The sequence below is a fragment of the Ictidomys tridecemlineatus genome, chromosome X (genome assembly GCF_052094955.1).
Source record: "Ictidomys tridecemlineatus isolate mIctTri1 chromosome X, mIctTri1.hap1, whole genome shotgun sequence".
NCBI classification, from domain to species: Eukaryota; Metazoa; Chordata; class Mammalia; order Rodentia; family Sciuridae; genus Ictidomys; species Ictidomys tridecemlineatus.
This window is the reverse complement of record NC_135493.1, coordinates 117,974,674-117,990,419: the sequence shown is the minus strand read 5'-3', so window position 1 is coordinate 117,990,419 and position 15,746 is coordinate 117,974,674. Positions and strand designations below refer to the sequence as shown.

Here is a 15,746-nt window from a genome sequence, read left to right as displayed (position 1 = left end):
TATATGTGTAATATGAATTAAAAGGCATTTGGCCATCATATATAACAAATTAGAATAAATAAATAATTTTTCAAAAACTAGTGTTTCCATATATGATAGCAGAACATGTACATTGTAGGTCATATTTGGTTATTTTGATGATTTAATGTTTTTCTAACATTCAAATTCATTCCTTTTATAGTTTATTTTTCTTCCAGAAGTACCTAATCATAACTCCCAATATTCTTGTCTTATGACTTTTATCCATTTCTTTGCATTTTAATTTTGCCCTTCAAAGTACAACTTTTCTTTTATGAAGAACCACTTTAGGGGCTGGGGTCATGGCTTAGTGGTAGAGCACTTGCCTGGCATGTGTGAGGCACAGGGTTTGATTCTCAGCACTGCATATAAATAAATAAAGATCCATTTTGGCAACTTTAAAAAAAAAACTTTAAGAGCCTGGGGATATTGGTCTGTTGGTAGAGGGCTTGCCTCATCACTTGCATGAGGCCCTGGGTTCAATCCCCAGCACCATTTAAAAAAAAAAAAAAAAAAGAACCACTTTAAGTGCCTTATTACAGGTAGGTTTATGCTTAGCTCTTAAAAAATCAAACAATAAAAAACAAAGGATTATCCTTACTTTCCAGAATTAGATGCTTCCCATGCATACCGCTGTTCACTGAACTCTCAAGTTTATGGTCAAAGTGTGCAAGGAGAGGGTGAGGGAGACAAGAAGAAATGGTGATGCTGAGTGAAGGTGGAAAAGTATTGAGGGTGTTGAGGCACATAAATGGATCACATATGATATAGAGATGATACCAGCATGTATTGATCATTTCTTAGAGATTCAAACTCTTTAGAATTTGCAGAAACCCTTTTTAGTCTTCTCAGAAAAAAGCTCAAGCACAAAAGCTTCCATCCACACACACACATCCTGATTCCACATGTGATTCTAAGGGGTGCATTCCCCCTACCCCCAATTTCATTCATGGACTGTCGACCACACCGTAGGCCTGCACTGCTTAGTATAGTGGCCACTAGCCTTGTGCAGCACTTTAAATTTAAACAAATTAAAGTAAAATGAAATGAAATGAAAAATCCAATTCTTCAGACCAGCCACATTTCGGGTGTTCAGTGCCACGTGTGGTTCCTTAGTGCCTGTGCAGGACATTTCCAGGGTTGAGCTCTATGGGATCCTGCTGCTCTGTACTTCACATTGGTTTCAGAAGATTTAGTTCTTTTTAATTTTTTTTCCCTCCACTTTTCCTCCCTTCCTACTCTGCCTACCATACCAAACTACTGAGGCGACTTGTTTTATCAAAAATTGTTAACATGTTTTTTAACAGTTAAATTAGATGATTCATCTTTAAAAAAAAAAAAAAGAGTACTTATTGAAATGAGTTATTTAAATAGGATAGGGCATGTGCTCTGACAGTGATGGTGTGGTTTGAATTAAACAGGGTTTTTTTTCCCCCTTTTGTAGCTATTTCCATTTGTGAGGTAATGCTCAGTGGTTGACTAGATATGACTAGGTAATTTATTTATTTTATCTGGCAAGTCTTGCCAAGTTGATCTTTTCCTGTGGTGTTCTCTTTAAAATCTCAATCTCTCTTTGTCTCTCGCTCTCTCGCTCTCTCTCTCCTTGCTCTAGGCTTAATGACTTTCCTTGTTGCTTCTTGCTCATACATTTCAGTGGCATAGCCAGGAAGATACTTTTGAAATTATGTATGCTTTTGCTTCCCTGGTTGATTTCTTTGAAATTCTTATTTATTCTTTGCAATGCTGGGGATCAAACCCAGGGCCTTGTGCATGCTAAGCAATCACTCTGGCTTTGAAGTTGTGATCCTCCTGCCTCAGTGTCCCAAATTGCTGGTATTACAGGCATGCACCACTGCACCCAGCTGTCTGCTTTTTTTTAGCGTATTTTTGAGGTACGTCCACATTGCAGCATTGTGTGGCTATGCCACATATTTTTTTATCTATTCATCAGTTGGTGGACAACTGAGTTGTTTCTACTTTTGAACCACCATGATCAATGTAGCTATGAACATTAATGAACAAATGTTTTTTTTTTTTTAAAGAGGGAGTGAGAGAGGGGGGAGAGAGAGAGAGAGAGAGAGAATTTTTTTAATATTTAATTTTTAGTTCTTGGCGGACACAACATCTTTGTTGGTATGTGGTGCTGAGGATCAAACCCGGGCCACACGCATGCCAGGCCAGCATGCTACCGCTTGAGCCCCAGCCCCAAATGTTTTTGTTAACCTGTTTCAATTCTCTTGAATATACACCTAGAAGAGGCATAATTAGGTTACATGATAACTCTATTTTAAACTTTTTGAGGAATGGCCAGACTTGTTTGTTATCAATGCAGTGTTTTACAGTCTCAATTGTAATATATGAGAGAGAGTTCCTTGTTTCTTGAGATCCTTATCAGTCTTTGTTATTGTCTTTTATTTTAGCCATCCTAGTGGATATGAAGTGATATTTCGTTGTTGTGTTTTTTATCATATTTATTAATACATACTAATTGTACATATTAATGAGTTTCACTGTGACATTATGGTACATGCATATATCTTACATTGATTATGTCCACCCTTCCTTATCCTCTTCTTCCTCTGCTTCCCCCTTCTTAGTCCCTAACAGTCCCTCTTCTGCTTTCAGGTCATTCCTTTTTAAAAATTTCCACATGTGAGAGAGAACCTGCAATATTTGTCTTTCTGTGTCTGGCTTGTATTACGTAACATGATGATCTCCAGTTCCATCCATTTTCCTACAAATAAAAGTCTTTATTCTTCTTTATGTATGAGTAATTCATTGTGGTTTTGATTTGCATTTTGCTAACAACTAATGATAACATTTTTGCCCATTTTTAAATTGGGTTATTTGGGTTTTCTTTAAATTGATGAGTTATAAAAATTGTTTATATATTTTAGATTAAGTTGCTTACACATTATAAATACTTTCTCTCATCCCATAGATTGTCTCTTCACTTTTTTGATAGTGTCCTTTGAGGCATAAAAGTTTGAAATTTGGATGAATGCAGTTTATTATTTCTTGCTTGTGCTTTTGGTATCATATTGAATCTTATTTTTAGTTACTGGTGATTTTTTTGGTACTGGGGATTGAAGCCATTGCATTTTACCTCTGAGTCACATCTCTAGTCCTTTTTGTTTTTTATTTTAAGACACTGTATCACTAAGTTGCCTAGGCTGGCCTGGAACTTGGAATCCTCTTGTCTCAGGCTCTCGAGTTGCTGAGATTATAGGTGTGCACCACTATGCCCATTTTAGAAAGTGATATTCTTGCTGTCTGGTGGGTTTTTGAAGAAAATTTAAAAGAAAATGATTTCCATTTCATTTAATGGTAGGATTCAGTCAAGCTAGGCCTTGAGTGAAATGAAGCTTTAAAAAACACTTGATATTAAAAAAAGTGTGACTTTGCAACCAAATCAAAACTTTGAATTCAACATTGATTTTTCTAGGATTTCTTACAGACTTTAATATAAATCTGTGATCTTTTACATGGTGTGATTTCAGTGTGCATTTTATTTTATTTCATCACTTAATAGTGTGTTTCTATAATCTCATATCTCCATGTTGTCTGAGGTTGTTTAGAGCATCATCTAATTAGGCATTTAAATTATTTGCATTTGCCTAATTAACATTCTTACAAAGTTTCCTTTCTTTTTTTTTTTTTTTTTTTTTGAGGAAGGTGGCTTTAGAATACTATGGGCATGTATTTTGTGGTATAGTCTAAAAAATGGACAAATGGAAAAGTATTTTTTGAGTATTTTATTTAAGATGTTTATGGACCTTTATTTTATTCATTTATTTATATGTGGTGCTGAGGATCCAACCCAGTGCCTCACATGTGCCAGGCAAGCGCTCTACCACTGAGCCACAACCCCAACCCAGGAAAAGCAATTTTTAGTGGTATATAATACATGTCCCTATATTGTGAACCTTTTTAGAGAACATGTTTCATTTTTATTACACATAATAGGCATGTCTGTTACAGAATTCCATATGGCAAATGGTAGATACGTGCAGAGGTATGAGGAGCTCTGGGGTAAGAGGATTTAGTCAGAGATGCAGGAGGGGATGAGGTTAGCTGCATCTACAAGGGGTGTAGGAGGTAGCTGGACTTCAAAAGGAAGGATTCAAAGGAGAGAAGGTGAAACTTGAAGTCACAGAGTGAACATCTTACTGGAGGATCAAGTGTGAGACATAACCACCTCAGTTTTTTATCCTAAGCCTAGCTGACACCATTCATTGGCATTGGAGAAGGATCATAATGGCATCCATCCCTACTTACCTGCAGCCTTCCTAGTCTTCTCGCTTGCAGCTCATTCTCCTACTGCAGCCAATTATATTTCTGGACTCTGCATTTGCTAAAGCTATTTCGGTGACTTTCTGGTACTCCAGTGTACAGATAGAAATTCTTCCTGTGACTTTTAAGACCCTGCCTGTTCCAGTCCCATCTCTCTAGCACACTCCTTACTCTCCGGCCTCTGGGTGCTTAGGTTTACTTTGGGTTCTCCCAGTCTTTGGCAGGGCCAGGCTTTCTTGGCAGGGTCTTGACATGGGTTGGTGGTCCCTCTTCCTGGTTCAGGCTCCCTTCTTTTAGGTTCTCCCCTCCTGTTGAGCTTAGCCTATGGTCAAACCCACTTCCCCCAGGTCAGATTCCCCTTTCTTCGAGTCATGTTGGTGAGGCCTGTGTCCTAAGAACAGCATGCAGCTAAAATGATCATTGAGATACCACGTTGGAGACTAATGTACAGTCATTAAAACTGTGACACAGCCATTTCCTTCTGGCATTGAAAGTACTGCTTTTTTCTTAATTGTAGCTTGGCAGGTAAAACAGCTGGCTTATGTTATAGGATTATGTTGTATGCAAAGTAAGTCCTGATGGCTGGAATCAGGACCAGCTCCATGAGATACTGCATGCAGGGCTTGGATCTGATTGAAGGAGCCCTAGATTTGCACATTATGTCTCTCACTCACCATGGGAGATGGGGGGAAACTCCCCTACACTATTTTAAATTGTTCTTTTATTTTGGGCTGAGTGTGAGTAGTTATAGTACCTCTCACCTCTCATTTTGTAGGACTTGCCACAGTTGTGACTTAAGTGGCTTTATGTATGAAAGTCACGCTCACCCACAGACGGATTATGTGTGTGTGGTTTGTATCCTCAGTGTGTGGCACATAGTAGGCACTCAGTAAATCCTTTTTGAGAAACAACTTTCCCATTCATCCTATGGAAAACTAGCCTTCTGTGGAGATGCTTTAGAGTTCTGCACACTTTGGCTCACATTTCATTTAAAATGTGTTTTAAACCATTTAAAACTCTAATAAATGGTTTACTAGTAAAACAGGCACACTCATTTGTTTTATGGTACAATATGTGCTTTTTACTACATATTGAAAGATTAGCAACTACTAGTTCTGTTAGGTTAACTTGTTCGTGGTGCAGATCTCTCCTCTACCTTCGGTGCTAGGGATTAAATCCAGGGTCACTTAACAACTGATCTACATTCTCAGCACTTTTTTTTTTTTTTTTTTGAGATAGTGTTTTGCTAAGTTAATTGACTGGCTTCAAACTTGCCATCCTCCTGCCTTAGCCTCCAAAGTTGGTGGGATTACACAGGTGTGCACCACCACACCTGGCCTTCTTGTGCAGATCTTGAAATAAAGCAAACTGTTGAAAGTCTCTGACTTAGCGACTGCTTTTTGGGGGAGGAGGAGGGCACTGGGGGTTGAACCCAGGTGCACTTTACCACTGAGCTACATCTCCAGTTCCTTTTATTTTTTTATCTTTTTTTAAAAAACTTGTTTATTATTTTGGTACTAGGGATGGAACCCAGAGATGATTAACCACTGAGCAACATCCTCAGCCCTTTTTATTTTCTGAGACAGTCTTGCTGAGTTGCTTTAGTGCCTCGCTAAGTTGCTCAGACTGGCTTTGAACTTGCAATCCTCCTGTCTCGGCCTCCTGAGCCTCTGGGATTACAGGCATGCATGCCGCATCTGGCCATGCTTATTTTCATTATACCTACAACAACACTAAAATCCTCAAACAAATGCAGAATCAGTTGCATTTGTCATAGCCTAGTGGATTAAGTGCCTGAGCTTTAGAGTCTGTCACATGTATGTCTTATTCTCGCCTTTTGCTAGTTGTGTGATCCTGGGCAAGCTATGTAACCTCTGAGTCAGCATCCTCATCTGTAATGTAGGAGTAATAAGAGACTTGTGAGGCATAAATGCAGTGTCATAGGGTAAATGGCACAGAGAACTCCATCAGTGTTAGTTGCTGCTGTTTTATCCTTAATCCTAAATGTTAGCATTTTGAAGAGTATTTTTTTTCATTGATTGAATTATATATGAGTTAAGAACTGATTATATATACACACATACTGATATATATATATATATATCCCCCACAAAAATGCTATTTGCTTTACAAAGGTGGGTATAGGGGTGAAACCATTGGTTTAGACTAAGAGACTTAGTACCTAGTACAGTTCTACATTAGCATCACTGGGAAACCTTCAAATTGAATTTGATCCTTTGGTGTCTAATGTAGGCCTGCCTACCCTCTTACTTGTTCTCCACATAGCTCTTGCTGAAATTCAAGGTAAGAAAAGGCCATTAAAGAACCTGTCTGTAAAACTGCCAGTAAAGACTTCTTCATATACTTATTCCACAGAAATTTCCTTCATTGTGACAAAACATTTTTGTCCCATGATCTGAGTGAATCTTCCCAACAATCCTATAAGATTGGCCACTTTGTTTTTGTGTTGCTGGGGATTGAACTCAGGGCCTTGCACTTATTAGGCAAGTGCTTTACCACTGAGTTACACCCCCAGCCCTCTGTTGTCACCCCTGCTTCCATGAGACTTCAAGAGGTTAAGTAGCTCATGCAGGGGCTGTGCTCCTGGCTGTTGGTACTGGGAATAAGCTCTCCTTTCTGACCTGTGCCCTTGTTCACTCAGAAGGAAGTTTTCATTTTGCCTTGGTTGCACAGGAGCTTCATGACACTGTGCTACCTTAAGCCTTGTCCACACTCTTCCTGTATCATGTTGGTGCCTCCTCCCTCCTCCCCTTTTGTTTTCCTTGTTTGTGTTGTCTTTATATTGTTTTCTAGAATGACCTGTTCTCATCCACCCAAAATTTGGACAAGTTTTAAAGAATAAATGAGATATTCTCTACTTCCTCTTAATATAATTTTATAGGTATTGTGGTGTGTGAAACTTAGAAGGGTTGGCAGGCAACAGTTTTTTGGGAAAAAACAATTAAAGTGTAATATTTGATGTAGGCCTTTTTTTTAGGCTGAAGATGATCATGGACTGCACTTAGGTATGGTGTTTTAGGTTAAGAAACTGGCTGCTAATAGAAATCACATATTTCTTTCATATTTTAATTATTGTTTTTAGTCTTAAAATTATGCAAAGAAGTTCAAGTTGCTAATGTGAGCTTTCTAATTTTTTTGCAGGTAATGATGCTTGAATTGAACTTCTACTAAGGTAAAGTTGATGGGACTATGCTTTTCCCAGATATTTTTATCTGTAGAATTTAGCTAAATTACTGAAGTAATGTTTTTCACCTTGGTAAAGATTATTGCCTTTGGATAGTCATTCCAAACATAAGGAACATAAGGCTTTTTTTGAAGCCAGGAGTGCTTAACCACTGAACCACATCCCCAACCCTTTTCATATTTTAATCTTGTTAGGTTGCTTGGGGCCTTGCTTGAGGCTGGCTTTGAACTCGCAAACCTCCTGCCTCAGCCTCCTGAATCGCTGGGATTACAGGTGTGTGCTACTGAGCCCGACACTTTTAGGTAAAATTTTTAAATGACATAGTAGGATCCGCCCCCCCCCCAAGGTTACCAGAGATTGAACTCAGGGGCACTCAACCACTGATCCACATTCCCAGCCTATTTTTTATTTTACTTAGAGATAGGGTCTCACTGAGTCGCTTAGCACCTCTATTTTGCTGAAGCTGGCTTTGAACTTGCAGTCCTCCTGTCTAAGCCTCCCGAGCCGCTTGGATTTCCTGTATAGGATGACAAGTATTGCACACCCAGCTAGTAGGATACTTTTAATTGTTTAATTTATGTTAAAATTTTTGCAAAGAATTCTGGTTTTAAAGAAAAACAAAGGGAACATTTTTAATGTCCATAAATTATGATTGTGTTAATGTATTGATTTAGTGAAGCTGGCCTCTGTTAGATGTCAGTGGGAAATAAGATGGTTTGCATATTTAGTTATAACCACCATGTATGTTTGTATATAGGTTACAATCAAAGAGGTATTCATATATATTATTAATTATTGTAGAAAATACTAATATATTCCTAAATAGTATCTGAGGTTGATTTCTAAACTGTAGTTAGGAAATTTGAAAAATTATACCCTATTTCCTGGTATATGGGTTTTGCATAAGCCAAATTTGTTTGGTCATAAAAATAATACAAAGTAGGAAATGCCACATGATTATGAGAAAGGAAAAAAATTATTCGAGTGTCCTGATAAAATTATAAATTAGAAATCTCAAGGATTTAATCTAGGTGGAGTTGTTTGATTATAGAATCTGGCTTTCAGTTTCATTTAATGATTCTAAAAATGCAATGCTTTACAATAAAACTTTGTGTCTGGTCAGGCAGTTAGATTAGTAGACTTATTAGAATACTAGGATAAATGATAGAATCATGCACATCTGTTATTCCCTCATAACACACACCATGGAACTTTTGTGTTTCAGTATGTTAAAAATTGTATGAAAGGAACAACATTAGGGGAGTTGCTGGGAAAAGGTTCCCAGTGGAGTCGATGACCATGCCAAGAGCAGGTCTGAAAGCATAGCAGTTCATGGGAGTGGGAGTTGGAGGACCACCAGCAGAGGGAACAGCATATGCCAGTGTAATGAATGTGTAAGATGAGCTGTCAGTTCCATGTGACAATGCATTTCAGAATGACTCAAGCAAAGAGGCAAGGTGGGAGGTGAGCTCTTTTGCCTTAGAAATTGACCTTAGTCCTGAGATAAACCATTGAAGAATATTAATCATTTGAGGAAGCATCAGATGCTTTCCCTACACTGAAATACAGTTAACAGTGGGGACACATTCTGAGAAATGCATAATAAGGTGATTTCTACTTTGTGTGACCATTGAGTATGGTTACACAAACCTCAGTGGTACAGATCAATCACTAGACATGACCTCTTGATGCCATCAGTAAACGTAGTAAACATGAGGTGTATGAGACTGCTCTGATCTAACATGGCATATGTTTTGTAGTAAACTTCTTAACAAGTAGGAGTATACCTTAAAGTAATGATAGTATAGTATACAACCAGAGACATGAAAAATTGTGCTCTATTTGTATAATGAATTCAATTGCATTCTGCTGTCATATAACTAATAAGAATAAATAAATTTAAAAATATTATTTAAAGTATAGTTTAATAAATACATAACCAGTAATATAATCATTAGCAAGTATTATGTACTGTACATAATTGTATGTGCTGTACATTCTCTACAACTGGCAGCATTGTAGGTTGGTTTACACCACACATGAATAATTCATTGCACTATAATAACTATGATGCCACTAGATGATAGGAATTTTTCAGCTCTATTTTAATCTTTGGGAGCACTGTTCCAATGTGGTCTGGTGTTGACTGAAGTCTTTATGTGACCCATGCCTGTACAACTGGTTTGCTTTTTTGGTTTTGTTGATCTTTTTTATGTTGCAGTTGTTTAAGCAAAATTCAAAATTAAGATTTAGTGAATTATTACCTGTGTTAGGAAATTAAGGGACTTGAAGTTGTTTTGTTTTCTGCTCTAACATTAGGGAATTGAGCAGAGCAACCCATTTTATACCAAAAAAGGCTCCCAGAAAGTAGGTACTTTATTTGCCTCACACTTTTGTTGAAGAGTTTAAATTGTATTTATTATCATAGTAATGAATAGAGTAGTAATTTGAAAAGAACCAACAAGAATTAAGAACTAAGATATGTTTATCATTTTTTAATCATGTTTTCCCACTTACTTGATTTCTCCCTATACAAACTGCTACAGGTTTTTATCAGAATAGTAGAGCCTATAGTTAGAAATGGAGAATTCCACATTTCACCACACAAGCATTGATTTTTTTTTTTTTTCCCAAAATGTGGGGACAACCATTGAAGCTTTAAAAAAAAAAAATTTTGGTGGTATTACTTAAAAATCATTTATTACTAAACTGTTTTTGATGCAAGGTTAGGATGCACAGAATACTCATGAATATATGTTAACCATTAATGTGGTTGTGATGATTATGTGGTGAAATACTACATGGTTCTTTAATGTTACAAAAGTGTTCGGTTACATTATACTGGGTCACATTGGCATATGACAAGGAAACAGCCAGATAATGTTAACTGCAGTGGTTTTGCAAACTTATCCTGGTCAATAATAACAATTGTCATTTGTGTCTTTATTATCTTCCAACGGATTCACAATATTTACTTTAACATTAAGGTTAATGACCATCTTTACTCTTGAGCTGTGCCATCCAGTGCAGCTATTGTTTAAGTGTGACTATTTAAATTAGTCTAAAATAAATGGGCTGGGGGTGTAGTTCAGTGGTAGAATGTGTGCTGAGCCCTGAGTTTAATCCCCAGCCCAAAAAACATTTTTCTAGTCCAGAGTGGTGGTACACGCCTGTAATCCCATTGTCTCAGGAGGCTGAGACAGGAGGATTGCGAGTTCAAAGCCAGCCTCAGCAACTTAGTAAGGTGCTAAGCAACTCAGTGAGACCCTGTCTCTAAATAAAATACAAAGAAGGGCTGAAGATGTGGCTCAGTGATTAAGTGCCCGGTAAAATTCAGTTCCTTACTCCCACCAGCTACTTGTCAAGTGCTGAACAGCCACATCTGGCTAATGATTGCCATATTGGACATTTTGATCACTGTATACAATTCTTTTAACAGTGCTTCTCTACAGTTTATTTTCTTTAATGAAATGTAGTATATTTAAACAGCCATTTAATACTGAAATATTTATAGGCTAAATGATATAATTTTGATTTAAAATAACTGAGGACAAAGGAGAGTGGCAGTTGAGGAAAAAATAGATTTGCCGTACATAGATACTTGGTAAATCTGGGTTTAGAGTTCATGGGTATTCATTATATTATTTTCATTACTTAGAAGTTTTGTGTATGTTTGAAATTTTCCATAATTTAAAAAAGAAAAGCATCAAAGAGGGAAGTATTCCCATAAGCACTTAGAACTAGCTGTCAATAAGCATCAGAAATCTCAATTTGTAGGTTGGCTCTTTAAGTATAAGAAAGTTTTTAATCCTGCTCCAGGACTTCCTGTAATATAGCACATCTACATTTATTTCATTCCACTTGAAAACACACAAGTAACAACACAGGCTCATATTTTCTAAGAGGTAGAGCTGCCCAAATTAGTCTTGTGAGTAGAATATGCCAGATTATATTAATTATGCTGGGTGCAGTTGCACACACCTATAATCCCAGTTGATCAGGAAGCTGAGACAAGAGGATCACATTCAAAGCCAGCCTCAGCAACTTGGCAAGGCCCTAAGCAACTCAGTGGAATCCTGTCTCTAAATAAAATACAAAAAAGAGCTGAGGATGTCACTCAGTGGGTGAGTGCCCCTGGATTCAATCCCCAGTACCCTCCTCCTTAATTGCTGCTGACATTGATTTTAGCAAGCTCAAAAAAGTGTTCCTAAAGAGGAGAAATAAACTCCCTTTACCAGTGGTTGGTTCACTTCTTTTTCACAGACAGATCAGTGAGCTTCTGGAAGTCTCTGGCTTTCCTGCTTAACAGTGCCTATGTCTGCAGAGTGGAGGGGGGGTGGGCAATAGAAAAAAATCCCTGGCACAAGGAGCACCATTCATGAACACCATCACTGTGTACTGAAGCGCTGTTTGAAGATACTAAAGAAAGCTGAAGACTTGGTCTCTTAACCACCTTTTTTAACAAGGGATGATGTGGCTTATTGTGAGCAAGAGGGGCTTAATAGATCAATGGTTCAGAGCCAGGTCTTTGGGGTCAGATTTGGTCTTGAATGAGAGATTTGTAGCTGTGACCCAAGAAAGAGGAAGAGTGAGTCCCTGCTAGCTGTTCTAGGGAATAAATAGTAGGATAGAAGTTGGCACATGGTTTAATGCTCACGTAATGACAGTTCTTATTATTTAGGTGTGCTCCTTGCAAAAAGGAATTGGGGCTATTTTAGTTCACTTAAATGCTAATATTTCTAGAATAATGCAGAGTATTCAGGTGTGAAGGAATTTAATGGTACCTTTTTATTTTACAGGGTTCTGAAGTCAAAACTTGTAAGATTAACAATGGCAGGAAAATCATCGCTTTTTAAAGTAATTCTCCTGGGAGATGGTGGAGTTGGGAAGAGTTCCCTTATGAACAGATATGTAACTAATAAGTTTGATGCCCAGCTCTTCCATACAATAGGTGTGGAATTTTTAAACAAAGAGTTGGAGGTGGATGGACATTTTGTTACCATGCAGATTTGGGACACAGCTGGCCAAGAGCGATTCCGAAGCCTGAGGACACCATTTTACAGAGGTTCTGACTGTTGCCTGCTCACTTTTAGTGTTGATGATTCACAGAGCTTCCAGAACTTGGGTAACTGGAAGAAAGAATTCATATATTATGCAGAGGTAAAAGAGCCCGAAAGTTTTCCTTTTGTGATTTTAGGCAACAAGATCGACATAAATGAGCGGCAGGTGTCCACTGAAGAAGCCCAAGCCTGGTGCAGAGAGAACGGCGACTATCCTTACTTTGAAACAAGTGCAAAAGATGCCACCAATGTTGCAGCAGCCTTTGAGGAAGCGGTTCGAAGAGTTCTTGCTAACGAGGATAGGTCAGATCATTTGATTCAGACAGACACGGTCCATCTCCACCGAAAGCCCAAGACAAGCTCATCTTGCTGTTGATTGTTAGATTATCAGTGCGTTCTAACCAATTCATACATGCACTTAAGAGTGGATAAGAGAATTAGTGTTTGCAGCAGTGTATCATCTACTAATAAATTTCAACTAATGTTTATTGCTGCTTCATTAGTTGGTGGGAGAAGGGACACATCCATTCTGGAGGAAATCTATTTACTCAATAATGGCACCTTACATTTATAAATTGTAATGGTTGCCTAATAATGTTTCTTTAATTTAAATATGTAAGTTAGAGCTAATAAATAAGATGACCACAATTGTAACTAATTAAAACAAAAAACTTGACTATTCTAGAAGTTATACTTGGATTGTTCTGTGCCTGTCCCCTGCCCCCCCCCCCCCGGGAAAATGGAGAACTACTTTTTATACCTGTATATTTTTATGTAATTAGCATTGTATTCTTGGTTCAGGGAAATGACTTCCTAAAGCAATAATGTTAAATATTAAAGATTAAAATCTAATGCATTTACATTGCATTGCTTTTTTGATTGTCTTCATCTCTAAAATAATTTAAATCCTTCTCATTCATTCTACATATTAGAATCCATCTGACTTACAGTTGCTCATTTGTGCAGCGCATGCAACCCCATCTTCCCAACACAGAAGCCAACTTTATAGTAAGGATTGTACTTTGTGAGAGGGTAAATGAAGACATCTTTGATAAGGTATTATTTAGTGCCTTCTCTAAGGAAACACTCGATACTTTTTTGCTCTGAAAAAAGAGGACATGCTGCAATGACCAGACTTGGTAAAGCAGATTGTGGTCTTTCATGGGTCAAGTTCATATGCTGTGCCTATCCTGTGGAGACAATTCAAATCTAGACTGCAATTAATGTGGACAAGACCCTCAGCTATGGAGCTGTGTAGTAGGGGAGCCCATTGTCATATAGGGAAGTAAAATTTGAAAAACTAGATTAATACGTTTTTCCTCAACCATTGAGAATCACACATCATTGTAGTAAGCAGGCTAAGTCTGATTTCCTAACATAAGGGACAGTTTTGTCATAGGAGAACATTTTAAATTTGGGGTGGTTTCTTCATATTCTCATGTTAGAATGAGCTGTACTTTTGCGGGGGTGGGTATCCGAGGATTAAACTTGGGGGCACTCAACCACTGAGCCACATCCTCAACCCTTTTTTTGTATTTTATTAGACAGTGCCTCACTTTTGCTGAGGCTGGCTTTGAACTTGCAATCCTCTCCTCGGCCTCCTAAACTGCTGGGATTACATGATGCACCACGGCGCTCAGCTGAGCAGTACTTTTAAAATTTTCAATTTTTTAAAATTGTAGTTAAACACAAACCTTATTTATTTTTATGTGGTGCTGAGGATTAAACCCAGTACCTCACACATGCTAGGCAAGCGCTCTACCACTGAGCCACAACCACAACCCCGAACTTGTTTTTATATCAAAAGTGTACCCACTATATGGTGCCTTGTCATTTTTTCTTAATATATATAGTTGGAGTATTTCTACTGTATATAGAGTAGTAGTAATATTCATTAACTGTATGGATATGTAACAAATCATTTCTTTGGCTTCCCAAAATTTTAGACCTGTGCAACAAAAGATGATCAAAGGAACAGATCTTTGTGTCCACAGAGAAAGGCTGAAGGGAGAATAATCCAGCTTCATGTTGTCTTAAAAGAATTTTGGTGAACACTAATTTACCAAACATGATACTGAAATATAGAAACAGGAGGAAGAACTTTACAGAATAGCTTTGACCTTCAAACAAACTGCAGCTGATGGAAAAGCACTTCAACCAGCAACAAAAATTAGCGGAGAAATCTGATTCTCTTTTGTTTAAAGAAAGTAAAAGGTACTCGAATGGTGGGTACAACCTACACAAATTAGAACAATATGGAAAAGGGAATAGAAGTGGGGAACAAGTGGACTATGGTAGCAGGAGTGGTGAGAAGCAGCTGCCCAGCCTCCCAGTGAACAGATGGGAAGAACTGTAGGTCATGCCTCACAGCCCCATGGTAAAGGAGTTGCTCACCACATGGCATCTTATCATTACAATAGTCATACATACAACTAAGTTCAAGCTGTATATGAATGCAGACTTTCAATAGGGTAAATAAGACTAAAACAGTGGTGGTATTGGGAGGCCCTTCAAAATTGGTTATGAAACTACCACAATTGCCAGCACAGTGGCACACACCTATACTTCAAAGGCTGAGGCAGGAAGAGGTGTTTTCTTTTTGTGTGTGTGTGTGTGTTTTAAAGAGAAGAGAATTTTTTAGATATTTTTCAGTTTTCGGTGGACACAACGTCTTTATTTTTATGTGGTGCTGAGGATCTAACCCAGTGCCCCGTGCGTGCCAGGTGAGCGCATTACCGCTTGAGCCACATCCCCATCCCTGGAAGAGTGTTTTAAGAAAAAGGCAACCTGCTGAACTTGGAACATGAGATGGAAAATTGCAATACCATCAGTGGACTAAAGTTTTTGCCACTTTTCTTCACCCTTGTGAAAAATTCCCTAGTTGAAGTTAAAACAACACACGTTCCTTATCTTAAAAGAAAACCTTACTTTTTACATTCCTATGCAAACTTCTCACTTTTATTATTATGACACCATGATATAAGTTCTCTCACAATATATCTTATAAAGCAGTACTGAAGAGAAAAAAAGACGACTACGTGCACCCAGTGAAAGGTAGAGCTCGTATAGTCAGTGGTTTCCAGGATGCCAAGTACTGTCAACCAGAAATATTGAAGTAACAGAGTTATTAAGGTAGTAGCATGGGCAGAGCAGAAACTCTTCTACACATA

General features: G+C 37.9%; 1 protein-coding gene across 5 annotated transcripts in view; it reads left to right on the top strand.

The window, feature by feature from the left end:
- Positions 1-13,432, top strand: part of Rab9a (RAB9A, member RAS oncogene family) — a 21,436-nt gene extending 8,004 nt beyond the window's left edge. Inside the window, exons 2-4 of one of the 5 annotated variants that reach the window (XM_040288611.2) lie at positions 7,474-7,504; positions 12,316-12,581; positions 12,714-13,432. In XM_040288611.2, coding sequence (XP_040144545.1) covers positions 12,347-12,581; positions 12,714-12,952 — 474 coding nt within the window. In that variant the 5' untranslated portion in view covers positions 7,474-7,504; positions 12,316-12,346 and the 3' untranslated portion in view covers positions 12,953-13,432. Of the gene's footprint in view, positions 1-7,473; positions 7,505-7,710; positions 7,819-12,315 lie in introns of all 5 variants that reach the window. The other 4 variants (XM_013356221.4, XM_078035114.1, XM_005315973.4 and 1 more) reach the window with 4 other exon arrangements.
- The last annotated feature ends 2,314 nt before the right edge of the window (positions 13,433-15,746 follow it).